This window comes from Halyomorpha halys, unplaced genomic scaffold (assembly GCF_000696795.3).
Source record: "Halyomorpha halys isolate HHAL.00 unplaced genomic scaffold, Hhal_1.1 Scaffold300.1, whole genome shotgun sequence".
In the NCBI taxonomy this organism is placed as follows: Eukaryota; Metazoa; Arthropoda; class Insecta; order Hemiptera; family Pentatomidae; genus Halyomorpha; species Halyomorpha halys.
Genome location: NW_027107582.1, coordinates 547941 through 562269, shown reverse-complemented (window position 1 = coordinate 562269; position 14329 = coordinate 547941). Strand labels below are relative to the sequence as shown.

Genomic DNA, 14329 nt, shown 5'->3' with positions numbered 1-14329 from the left:
TATTCTAGTCTATAAGAAAATTGTTATAATTATTAATAAGACTTATAATAAATAATAAACCGAAAATTATAAGACTATTGTTCGGTGTAGCTAGGTATAACACATTAACTTCCAGCGAAATGTTATTATATTTTTCTAGATAAAAAACTTAAAAAAATATTTAACAAGAGCCATGAATAGTTTTATGTTTTTTGACAAAGAAATTTTGCAGTCGTTATAAGGATAGTAATAGAGAAATGTTTGTCAAATTTCAACAAAATTAGAGGGAGTGCGTATCATGACCGGGTCATTTGACATAGAATGACCACAAGGAATTTGACATAGAATGACCACAAGGAATTTGACATTTTTGCTTAACTGGAATTAATTGAGATTAGGATTTTTATAATTCGTTTTGTATGTATTAATTTTAAGACGTATCCCAGCAATTTAAAATAAATCAACTAAAAAAAAAATTACAATATTTGTACACATTTAAATAAAATGTATCGATTTAAATATTTTCAATTAGTGATAGAGAGTATAAAATAATTGCTGAAGTAAATTTTAATTTCTGACTATATTAGAACTCCTATTCCAGTTTGATGCACTCATCCTATAGAGTAAATAGCATTTCACATTTGAGGCGTTCAGTCGTAGAATATGGTAACTGAAACTTATTTACGAATAGAAGTTTTTGGCACCACCGGTTAAGGTTGATTTCGTTAAATGTTAAAAGAATTTTCGGAAATTTGTTTTCTTAAGAAAGTAATGTTGATATTAAATCATGTAACTGATTCCTAGATGTAATTAACAAACATTTTAACTTTATTTGAAAGTTTCATTTTGTCATCACTATCATGTTTTTTCTAAATAACATTACAATTAAATCATGTAAATCTATAACATCACGAAGTTTGTTAATAAAACCCAAGGCCATGAATAATAATTTAACTGGCTAACTACAGCCTTGTTACGACCTTCAAACAACATATTATCGATATAAAAATATACACAACTTGTCGATTGTTTTAAAGATTAAGGAAAAGTCCAAATAATTGAAAAATATGATTTGATTTTTATACCTCATCTCAGTAACCAGCTCTGATATACGACTGAGAGACCTGGGCTCTAACAATTACCCTAGAAAGCAGAACTGAGAGATTAGAGGCGGGATATGGGCTCGAAGCAATCCATCAGGACGCTTCTACACAACAATGAATGCCTGAATAGGAGGCATGAGACCACGAGGGAGCCCATAAACCAGATGGATGGACAGAATCAACAAAGATCCGAAAGAGCTACTTGCAGCAAGGAACTATCACAGTGACCAAAAACTTAGGGATACTTTTGGAGCAGAACGAGATGGAGTCATAATTGTTTAAGGCATTACAATGTTTTAAGATGATTTAATTGAAAATTTCAGAATAACACTCAAAATTTTCCTCACCCCATGGGTTCAAAATTAATTGTTTCAGCACGTGTATAGAAGAGCTTTATATGTAAGTTATATGTGCTATTGCTATTTGATAATTTTTAATTTATCAGACCAATCACCAATTGTGTTTTAGGGTTTATATATTTCTTCTTGTCCACTCTTAAAAATCACTGTCTTGGAAGAATAGCCACGGCGGTACAATATTCCTGACTCCAGATATAAATGGCAGAGAATCCTGGACCTATACTCTCTGTCCTGGAATGACCTCCCTGAGCTTCGCATTATTTTTCTTGGAAATGCTGGAGCTCCAATAGGAGAAAAAAAACTTGAATGGTAAAAGCTAATCCGATTATAATACTGTAATAAAATAATATTAATCTAATTTTATGAGGTATAAGGTATATAAATGGCAACCAGGAAGAAGTCAACTGCGACCTTTTCCCTATAATTTGCTCAGCCCAGATTGGACGAGGACCTGAAGGCTAAGACCCCAATCACCAGGACGTGAGGTAGGCTCCTTCTGGAGTTATCGACCTTATTAAAAAAAAAATCAGAAGTTGATTGTAGGAACCGATCAGGCCACTATTCCTCGGTTCAAAAGAAAAAAATCTAAATAATGGTTATGTTTTTTTTCTTTGATGGTGAGTTCGCAGAGAATCAGATTGGTGAGAGGTCATTGAAAACAGCTGAGATTAAAATTATATTCAAACCTGTTTCTTCCGCCATTTATAATTAAAATAGCTACTTTATTAAACTGCAAATTGTATAACCATGTGCGTACGATATTATCTGCGCTGCCATCTATATATTTTTCTATTTATTTTCTTTTTCCTGACCTTAAGGTATTATTCTCCCGGAACTGAGACTAAACACAAGCCGCATCCTTACGACGGCTTTGCCATAGTTATCCAACCTTAACCTGCCCCATCCTTAATTATAAATAATTGTCTATCTTTATCTTCTTTCCATTCTGCTTCTGTTATCCACAGAAAACGTCTCTCTTAAATCTTAGTACGTCAGTCACTTTTGATTAAACCTTCAAACCATATATTTTTTTTTTTTTTTTACACATAAATACAGACTAGTAAATATTTGAAAATCAATAAAAAATAATTTATTTAAAAAAAAAAACCAATAGATAACTCTATCCAATATAAAGGACAGAATATTATTGCGTATATCCTGAAACTTATATCTGAGATGTTAATGAAGATCTTTATAAATGACTGATTGTAGGAAGATGATCCATGTGAAGGGGGGGGGGGCAAGAAAAGTAAAAAAAAAAAATCAGAAAAATAATTTATTAGTTACCAACTTTTCGTATCACCTTCCAAGGCGAAACGAAGGTTACTAATACATAGTTTTTTCTCCTATTTTTGTACTTTTCTTGATCGTCCTCCTACAATCAATTACATACAGTCAAAAATTAATGTTCCAATTCTCTACAAATAATTAAACTTGGTATATCAGTCAAATTCCTCTAATACTAAATAATTTGTCTTTCAGGCTGAGGTGTTCGCAAGTAATGCCTATGCCCAGAAATAGGCTAATCACGATTTTTAGGGATAGACAGGCAGCCATCTATGCGCTGGGTAGTAATGTAGCCCGCTCTAAATTGGTGGAAGAATGCAAGATTCACTTAAACTCTCTTTCCTTAACCAACAAAGTGCAGGTTGAATGGGTGCCTGGCCACAAAGGCAATGAGCGAGCGGACTACCTTGCTAGGAAAGGATCTGAGTCCGCTCACTTTACACCCAACCCCATATGTAGGATTAGTCTCAGTCATGCGAAAAGGTATATCAAGATGATTGCTGATGGCAAGACTGGGTTATTTTGGAGGAACACCAGAGGACTAGAGCAGTCAAAAATGTTCCTAAAGGACTCCTGACAAAAAAGAAGTAACAAACTTCTCAATATGGACAGAAGCACTCACAGATGGGTGAAAGATCTATATACAGGACACTGTCAGTTGAATAAGTATCTTCATAAAATGAGACTGACAGAGTCACCAACCAGCAGGTTCTGCAAAAAGGATTATGGGACTGCGTACCACTTCGTTTGTAGATGTGATATATTTAACTTTGGGAAGGATCACACTTAGACCCTAAACTATGCGAGACGGTTGACCCGAATATAATATCCAGATTCGCAAAGGCATTAGGCCTGGTTTGAGCAAAGGAGGGACGGCATACAATAGGCCCAATGTGGCCAGGATGCACTTTTGGCAGAAAAATAAAATAAAATAATTTGTCATAGAACTTCAAAATCGGTTGTGCAGTTAGCTCAACAAATGGTTAGAAATATACTGATGGACAGACTTAACTCATTCAATAAAATCAATTTTCAGTATTTTGAGCTCAAATTGTATTAAAACATTCTCGAGATCCCATTGAATAATTTGAGTCATTAAACTTGACAATTAACTGAGCCATTTGTCTAATGTTGGATCTACACCTTTGCCACTTGCCGCAAATCCAAGACTTATTCAAATGCTTCGTAAACAAAGAAAGCAACAAATGTCGGTATCCATATGCTTGTATGTTCTTTTTACTTTATTTGGCTATTACACTGCATTTTCATTATAAAAAGGAAGAAAATAAAGATAGGCTAAATAAAAAGAAACGTAAATATCAGCAAATTAGGTTGTAGATGATAAACATTTATATAATTAGTACTAGATAAACTATAAATTCAGCCTTCATTCCCGACTTTTCATTAGAAACTTATTAATTGAATTACCTAGATATATATTGTCTTTATAAATATATATTTGAACTATATTAAATTAAAAAATAAACTGTTAATTGACAAAATTTGAAAACACATTTACTCCGAAACAATAAAACCTTAAAATATACAATGTTAAAATGAAATTATGTAATTATTAAGAATTATTGAATCTGAAAGTTGGGGGTACTAAAAAACACAGTGCACAAATATTTTCCGTTCAAATCTCCAATTCGATATTTTGCACGACCCCAATACTTCCCCATCCTATATATTCCATAAATAGGCAAGTGGAAGTAAAAATGAATATTATTCCTATATAATAATATTTACATATCACAGCATTAATATAAATTTGTATAATATAAAGAAATTTATGTGATTTAATTAAAATACGAATTAATTATTTTATTTTATGTATTTCAGAAGTAGCAATAGATCCCCCACAAAAAGAAGAACAACTAACCATCTCTAAACTGGAGGAGGCAGACCATGGCCCGCTCATGAAGGCTCTTCTCGCTCCAGGAGAGGTGATCACTTCATTCCATTAAAAACTTTTAAGGAAAGTAACTAAGAAAGAAAGAAAACAAACAAACTTTTTATTTAAATAGACTGAAAAATGTATTTGAATATAAAATTATAACTGAATGTTGAAGATTTTAAAATACTTTATTCTTTGATTAACTTCCCTATCTTTTATTGGTTTATGCAGCGAAATTTCAAAATATTGTAAAAGGTTTTTTGTTTTTTTTTCTAAAGAAAAATGAGAATAGAATGTTAATTGACACATGTAAAGATTAAAATGGTTTTGATTTTCTTTATATATTATTATTTTTGAATATTAAATCTTATTATATCTTTAACCCAATTAAAGATAGTGAATTTATAATATAAGTATTATATTATATATGGATGATCGGCCATTTGTGAATTTGAAGATGATAAGGGCTGCAGTCGAAAAGAAAAACAATATGCAAGTCTTCATTAGGGCTAATAAAAAAAAGTAAAACCGATGAGTGAAAAAGTTACATTAAATAAAACAGATGTAAAAATGGAGGTAAAAAAGTCTTCTATATAAATAAACTATTAAAAACCTAAATAAAATAGGAAGGAGGTTAAAGATATATACAAAAAATTATTAACTAACATAATAATAAGAAATGAGCTGATAAAACAGAGTATATATTGTTAAACAAGTCTATTATTGAGGAGACATAATAACTGACACTGTAATTAATAATGAACTGATAAATTAACAATATTAAGAGAGTAGTAAATATCATTATTTATTCTCTTGATCTAGAGGTACGTTTTATTCATAGGCGTGCATGTGAGAAGTACCACAACCTGTGCACCAGCTAGAGTAAGTCTCAGAAATTTTTTTCTAAGAAAACAGTGAAAAAGACTAGAAAAGATTCAATATAAAAACAAAAACATGTTGCTCAAAACTAAAGCTTAAAATCTTCGACGAAAACCTTATTGTAGCCCAATAATGTTAAATTTTTTATTTAATTTTTGCATAAAAATTGTTTTAACGTACATTTCAGAGAGTATTCCTGAACCAGAGCCCAACTGGGGAGGAGTGTGGAAGGATCCTTCCGCAATACGATCAGAGATTATTTCTGAACCAGAGCCCGACTGGGGAATGTGGAAGGATCCTTCCGCACTAAGATCAGAGAGTATTCCAGAACCAGAACCCAACTTGGGAGTGTGGAAGTATCCTTCCGATCAGTGTTCAAGATCAGTGCGTCCCCAAACAAAGGATGCAATGAGTTAATTTATTAAAACAAAGAGACCTAAAGATGAGAGCTCAGTTTTCCTTTTTTGAACAACTCTAGTTCTAAACTGTCATTTGGCAGATGATTTCTGGAACAACTCAGCTCCAAAATGGACATTGATCATTACTTAATGGATGAATGAGGCAGGGAGTTCAAGCTGTCCCCCAAGAATATCATAAGATTTAAAAAAATGAAAACACAATAGTGCTTAATGAATTTTTCCCCTAATATTTTCATCATTATAAATTTAAATATTGTTATATATCTAATAATTTGTGACTCGCTCAATAATACTGAGGCAGATTAAATGCTTAAGAGAGGGACGCAGTACTCCTTATCAGGGTATGTCCTAGAAAAAAATAAAATAAGAAATTAAGCACTAATTTGTTTTGATTTTTCAACTTAAGGCAGGATAACAGGATTAGAAAAATTGTAAAATAATCAAGGTCAGATGGTGAAGCAAATTAACAAATAATTATTATTATTTTTAAAATTAATTTTAGAATTTATATTATTATATTATATTATTGTCGAATTGATCCATAACTCTTTCACAAACATTCCTAATTGTTGTAAATGAACAAACCTGTATCTTTTCTAAATGCATTCCATTAATTTTGCAGAACAGCAGCACAGAAAGCCCAGAACTTCAGAGAGATAAGAGGCATAAGAAGGGGTATGGAGAAAGAGGGACTTGGAAAAAGAAGGGTGGCGGAGGAAGTTGTTATGGTGGTTGTGGTGGTGGAGGTGGATACATACCAATAAAAGTGCAACCAATAAAAGTTGTAGTAATTCCAATTGCAATTCCAAAAAAAAAGAAAGGGTAAAACACAATTTAATTTCAGAAAGCATTCTATTTAATAGCCGTCTGCTTGATTTCACAAAAAAAGTAATGAAAAAACAATTAAACAACATAGACATTTCATATTACAGTAATTCATTTAACAAATAATGAACATTTGAAATCTAACTCAAACAATTTGATTTTTCCTAAAATATAAGTAAACTTTTATAATTAAATTTTTGTCAGATGTGCCACTAAAAGCACATACTTCAAGCAAACCAGTTATATGAGATGTCCATAAAGTAAGTCATGCTAGTCCACTCATTAGAAAAAATAAAATAAGTTCAAATTGGCATCCCAAATATAATTATAAAACCTGAAATTTCAGATGATGTTCCAAACAGCTACTTCTCTGATTAAAGTATCACCCTTTTCATTTTTTATGTGATTATTAATTTTTATATGTGATTTTTTATATTAATTTTTATTATTGATATATGATCAGGATTTGTTTGATCAATTAACCAAAAAAATATATTATGATTTTTAACAAAAAATTATTAGCCTCTATGATTTGCAGTTTAAATATTTCTGTAGCATGATGAGCCAACACAATAACAAATAGAAAATTGCACAATATAAATGTTTTATTACCTTTAAAAAAAATAATCAACCAATTTCTTCAAGCCTCCTTTAAAATTAATTCATTTATATACTATTCAAGTATATGATTTAAGAAATACATTAATCAGTGTAGCAATTTTTTTTTTTTTACATGATCAACCAGGAGGTATGAAAGAACAGTAAAATAAAGTGTTTTTCAAAGTGTATGTATGTATTATCAATTTATATCTTACGTAGATATCAGTAGAACTAATAGAGTAGATCTTAGATTAAAAAGATATGCAAATAAAAATACTAACAAACTGAAAAATTTAGTATGTAGTAAATGTACAAAAACAAATATTAATGCCAATTATCAATTTATTAATTTTTATTCTTTTGTATGGAAGTAATTCTTTTAGTAATCAGTAGTACATTTACATTACTAAAACAACTAATTTATAAATATCTAGTCATTGTATTAAAAGGCATGTTTATACTCAGTAAATATGTAGATATTTGATTACTAAACATAACAATATTAAAACAAATGTAGAAAAACTAACTCAACGGAATGAAATTTTATGGTCCTAGATATTGCATAATATTAACTGATTAAGTGAAAATAAATACCTCATAGATATCATAATTTGTTAAATTATTTCTATCAAACTCAGGAGCAGATGTTATAGAACATCACTTCATTCTCATTTCATGCTGCCTAGTTGACTAGTTGAAGTACGAGGGAGCTGGAGGCTGGAGGGAACTGGAGGAACTGCTTCAGAACAGACTTTCTGTACTGGTTCTTTCCACCTTTCTTAGTCCATTCTTTGTAAAAGAGTTCCTCTTTGCATTATCATCTTATGAAGGTAGTCCCTTATCCTCCCTCCTTCCCAAGATCTAAGACCTTCCTCTCAAGAAATTGTATTGCCTAACACACTTATACAATAACAAATCAATCCATATATTTTGTTGATGTGGAACAGGTATCAGTGTGTTAGCTTTTTTTTTTTCCCAAGTTCAAGTTTTTCACTTTCACTTACCTATATATGAAATATATAGTAAGGTAAAGTATTGCTAAAGTGCAAACTTCAAAATTCCAGTTTTCAATGGAAACACAAGTTTTGAGAACCCCTGAGCCCAAATAACCAAGTTCCTGTGTCAGTGGTCATTCTAGCTCAAAAATAATAAGTCGTGCGGAACTGAAATTGCATTTTTTTTTTTTCTAAATATGATATAAGGCAATCAGCGGAGATGGTGATGTTTGTCTATACAAACTGAATGAGCTTTTCTCTAGGAAATATTCCCAATATAATTATATCTCTACTATAATACATATTAAGAAAATAATTTAAACTAAAATGAAATTGAAAAGAAAAAATATATTCAATAAAAGTTAGTGACATTAATTGATGTAAAAAATAAAGTTATGTACATTGGTACATATTTGCTTTCTTGAGGTAATTAAATATTTCCAGAATGTGAGGGCTATTATCGGTTACCAAAGTTACCAAATGATATGGTAATCCGGTGTCTATCAAACGACTGCAGTCTGTCAGTATGTGTTTAACATTTGGTGGTATATTACACTGTCTACATATTGGTCTAGATGTTCCTGACAGTAAGATTTTTGGGTTAGTGAAGTGTGTCCAAATCGTAGTTATCAGTACTACTTCGTGTCGCCTGCAGCTTTGGTAGTACTGTGCTCTTAATTTCTCTCAATTGGTTTTCTGTTGAATTGTTCCAAGTTGCCTGACATTTATTTCATATATGTATTGTCATCAGAGGATAAAGGTTGTTTTGGGGGCAATGTAAGCATTCAGATGGCGGGGTCAATGATGCAGCTATTGCTGCTTGAAGTATAAGAGTTGGGAAATTTTCACTAATATGAATTTAAGTTCAGTGAGCAAAAGTTTAACCTGTACATTCAAAGAATCAGATAATCTCTTTTTCATTAAATATTTTTGAAATAATGGATTTTTTTTCCATTACATTAATCCAACGGAATTAAATATTTAAGGTGGCGGGTACAAGGATGGGATGTGACAGCAACTTACTAAGCCAAAATCGACCAATTTTTGTGATTTTATTCAAAACGGCTCAAACGATTTTGATTAAACCCCCGATGTCAATGTAGAATTAAATGGTTTTTAATATCAGCTAGGTCTCATCCTCATTGAAATAGTTTAATGGAGCTTAAATATTAAATTTTTAAATAATCTTCCACTAAAGTACTTTTATTTTTTTTTAATTTGAATAGACCATTCTGCTCTAGACCATATAATCAAAATCCATATTGGTTTTTTTATATTTTCTAGATATTATGTCTGGAATTTAGTTACAAGTTGTATCTGATCCCATTGGTGACTGGACTTCGATGTACCTGATTGACCCTCTATCATTTGCATAAAATTAAAATTAGTTTAGATTATAAATATAAATGATTGATTATATTATTACAAATTATACAGATGGTCAGGAAAATTTAACACACTAAAAGATAAAAAATAAAGATGTAAATTTGTAAAAATTTGAGAATAAATAAAAGTCGAGAAAGAATAAATAAAAATAAAAAACATAATAATGATAATAAATAAGTAAAGAACAAATATGGACCACCCACCTGTTTCAATTGAACAGGGAACCCCCCAGTAGGGCGAAATGTCGGCAAATAAATTGTTGTTAACTATTTTTTTTTTCTTTTGACCGGACCCCGACCATCTTCTGTATAATTTAAAATTAGTTTAGGTTATTAATCAACTTTTTTAAAATTAATAAATGAATAATTAGGAATTTTGATTAAATAAAAAAATAAGAATGAGTTATAATACGGATTAAATTAACTTGTAGAGACAGAAAGGATTTTTTAATACAATTAAAATTATTTGTCTACTTTTTAAATCAAATCATGATACCAATACAATGCATTTATTACGGTATTAAGGCATTTATTTATATGGAAATAGATTATACAACCTTAAAAAAAATGAACAATACAATATTTCACAACAAAATATATGATAAATAAATAACTGTACTGGTCCCAGAGATCTACCTGTAATGCTGAGGGTTAATAGGTAATTAAGATAGAGAGTCAAAAGTAATTACTCATAATTTTGAGCTTTGAATAGTTAAATCAACCATTCAAAACTTGACCATAGTTTCGAAAAAATGGTAGAACTAGTAGTTATTAGTACCATTTGATAGATTTTATCTTTCTTGCCTTTTTGTCTCATAGTAATTCAATCATCAACAAATCTCAAGATCATGTTTATATTATTATAGGTATGTTTCTAAAGTTATTCAGCCAATCTCACCATCGGAATGTTTGTATCTTATTACATGATTATAGGAATCTCAACTACAGTCAGTAATCTTTTTCTTTTTTTTTTCTTTGAATATTTTTTTGGATACTGCAATGAGTATAGAGAAATGAATAGAGATGAAGTTATTAATAAGTGATTAAAATGTCACTCATAATTTTAGCTTGAGTGGGTCATAATGTATTATTACTTCTCAGAGGTTACGGAGGTGGCGGATGCGGTCATAGAGGATGCGGAGGAAGCGTACCGGTCTATCAACAACCAAGTGGTGGATACTGTAACACCTGTGGAGGAGGCGGAGGTGGTGGATCCTATTCTTTCTCACAGTCTTCCAGCAGTTCAGGATCTTGGTAATATCACCATAGTATTATTATTTTAAAATACATTATTATAAAATTTTAAGATTCCTGTGTACTTGCAGTAAATACAGGGCAGGAGTAGGCCTATGGGTAAGGCATTATTCATTCCCACCCAGCCAGTATTCATTCATTGTAATCAAATTACGTCTATCTTTTCTCTTTTAATTTATTTGAATTATTTTTGTTAATATTTGTGAAAATAGTTTTTTCTTGTTTTATTATTTTAAATACAGAAAAAATAATTTTTTCTTCAACTTTAAAGGTTCAGAAGTGAAAATTGTTTCAACACACACTATTTTTTACCTTCTTACCACAAGGGTAAGGGAAGTGAAAAACAGTGTTCAAAAAAAGTATTTTTCAATGAACACAAGCATTTCAGTTCCCTTAAGTTAAAAAAAAAAAAAAATGCATTTTCAACCAATGGTCTACCTGTACATTCGTGCTACAATTATCTCTTGAACAGGTAGACTAATATTCTTGTTTTTTGAGGGTTTTGTTACTTGATGCCTGTGTACAAAGTTAGACGCTCAATGCATAATAGCCAAAAATTGTGTTTTTGTATAGACTACCGTACCAAAAGGACTTAAATGATTTGTTTAAAAACTTATTGGAGATTTTCCCATTAAAAACCTTTAACTTTTAGTCCCCGAGAAAAAAAAAAGGAAAATTTATGAATAAAAGAAAATTTCAGTATCAGACAACTCAAACAGTATACATTACATAACAAAAAAAGATTGCCTAAATAAGACTGTTATCAGCAAAGACACCCTGCCCTGTACCTTTCAGTTTCTGTATTCTTCTAGTATTCTGAGTATGTTCTTATGCTAACCCATTCACCAACTAGAGAATTATAATTTTCCCAGACAGTATCTAAAGGTGAATTTATAAAAGGACTTAGCATTCAAAACTCTAAGGAAAGTCATGTGAATGGGCACACCAGATATTTTTCCCAACTAGAGGTTGAACTGAATTCAATTATAACAGTATTTTCAACAGGCCAGCAATATCAACATCATCAAACGTTTGAGGAACAAAATTGTATGAGAAGAACAATTAAAAATTTCATTTTTTATCAAAAACATTTGAACACAATATATTCATATTTTGGAAAATTTTATTACACTAACTAAAACATAAAGCTGAAATGAATGATTTGTAACTTTGACAGGAAGTTAAGAAAGATAAAATACCAATAAAATAATTGTTCACAGCTAAAACAATATAATTTTATTATACTTTTATTTTTTTCAAATTGTTTACTTTTAATATTTTTCAGGGGAGGCAAGAAGTGATAACTTTACTGCTTTATAAATCACCAGGCACACAACGAGCCACATCATTTGAAAAATGGATTAATATTGTAAAAACTACAATACAATAAGACCTGAAACCATTGTAGTTCAGTAATAAACTGATTTTTTAAAACTAAATATTTAAAAGAGTTTTCAGCCTATACCTTTTTCCACAAATTGTAATCTGGTCCAATTAAGGGTTAAATTAACCAAAACCTTTACTGAGAAAATACATAATTCACCCTTGAATGAATAAAGATATTCTTTTATAGACTTATTTCCTAATAGAACCAATTTAATGCTTTGACCACAGACGGTCATACTTAGATATAAGCTTGCTTGAAATCCACATCATCAATGAAACAATCAGATCATCTCTTTATTTTGATACACCGTACAATTTACTCTCCTCACCATCTCCTAATACACTAAAGCATGGCCACAAAGGAAATTACGACAGACCTAACTGCACCTCGGACAGGTACAATGATAAAAGGATCACACCAAGCTCAAACTTCCAACTTCTATAACAATCTCACAATTTTGATTAAATATTTACCTACCCTCTACTATACTACCCTCCCTATTCTCATATCCTCCCATCCAAATTTTCAATCTTTAGTCAGATATAACCCAAGCAACAAATAATTTTCTCATGAAAAAATCATAGAAGTGTATTTATCAATTAAACCCATTAAAATCCCACAATGCATCTAATGCTTGTCTTAAATCTACTTATCCAAGCAATTACAAAACTTTTTCATTTTTAAATAATCTATTAAGATTGTTAGATATTATTAAAAACAAATTATCAAACATTCAAATTCGATATTAAGGCATTAATAAGAGATTATAAATAAAATAAAGGAGATTGAATCAAGGAGTGACAATAGTTCTTAGGACATCATGTTACTTATTAGGGACCTTATTTATAAGAAATTATTGTTACATGTGGTATTATATCATAGATGGAAAGTGGTGTGTGTCCTGTTCTCACCAAATTAATTTTCATTCTACAATAATTACGGAGTACATAAACCTCAAATGATAATCAAAACTTTACACAACTTTTATTAAAGTTTTGCTTATTTCCAGGTTTGAGTTACGCCATTTTCCCTCTCAATGGCTCTTATATTAAAATATGATTAACACAGAACTTACCACTTCAGGACCAACTGCTAGTTCTCCAATTCTTTCTCGATTTCAAAAGTTAAATAAAGACACTGCGGAAATTTTATAGGAAAACAATTGCAGTAATGAGAAACAAATGAAAACAAAAGACTAGCTAGGGCCAGCTCAAATTTCTCCAAACCCTATATCATCTCTGAGTCTCACTTTCTTCATATGTTTTTAAATACTTTAAGCAATATAAATAACAAAACGGTAGAGTATTTAATTATACATATTGCTCTATTATTATTAATCACAAAATTTATAAAGAAATAATAATTATATCATTAATTAAAATTTTTAAAAATGTCAGTTCACGAATGGGCCTACAATTATGCCGAAGTCTTAAAAGTCAACTTCCGCTCACTGCGCTATTACAAAGAGATATCGAACCCCCAAAGTTATAGTAAAATTACTTTAAACCACTGATTTAGTGATTAAAAATAATCGATAGATAATTAGGCTCTAACTTTTAATACATATCACTAGGCCTATTACTTATGTTAAAAGTACCATATTAATTACAAGGAAAATATTCTTATACTTTATTACAACTCATAAAATTTACATTAGTTTTAATAATCAATAAAGAAGTGAATATTGAAAAAAATTATGAAAATATTTGTCAGTCTTTCAGAATACCTAAAAAAATCTAAATTTCAATACTACAAAACTTGACATTAGTAATCAACGTACCTGTATTGAAAGACTTGTTGATATTTTTAACTATGCTGATCTACACCCTCAACCTAGGGGCTCACTCTAAATATAATTTTCGTTTAAATTGCGAACAACATTTTTATGATGAATTAAAAAATGGCTACATTCAATTTTTTCTTTTAAAGTTTTGTGGGCTGGTGTTCCTCAAGGTAGTAT

The 14329-nt window shown here is 30.3% G+C and overlaps 1 protein-coding gene across 1 annotated transcript in view; it reads left to right on the top strand.

The window, feature by feature from the left end:
- LOC106680958 (uncharacterized) overlaps positions 1 to 12421 on the top strand; it is a 30300-nt gene extending 17879 nt beyond the window's left edge. The window contains exons 2-5 of the mRNA XM_014421015.3: positions 4571 to 4674; positions 6546 to 6598; positions 10830 to 10982; positions 12268 to 12421. Coding sequence (XP_014276501.1) covers positions 4571 to 4674; positions 6546 to 6598; positions 10830 to 10982; positions 12268 to 12283 — 326 coding nt within the window. The 3' untranslated portion in view covers positions 12284 to 12421. The remainder of the gene's footprint in view (positions 1 to 4570; positions 4675 to 6545; positions 6599 to 10829; positions 10983 to 12267) is intronic.
- Positions 12422 to 14329: the final 1908 nt, after the last annotated feature.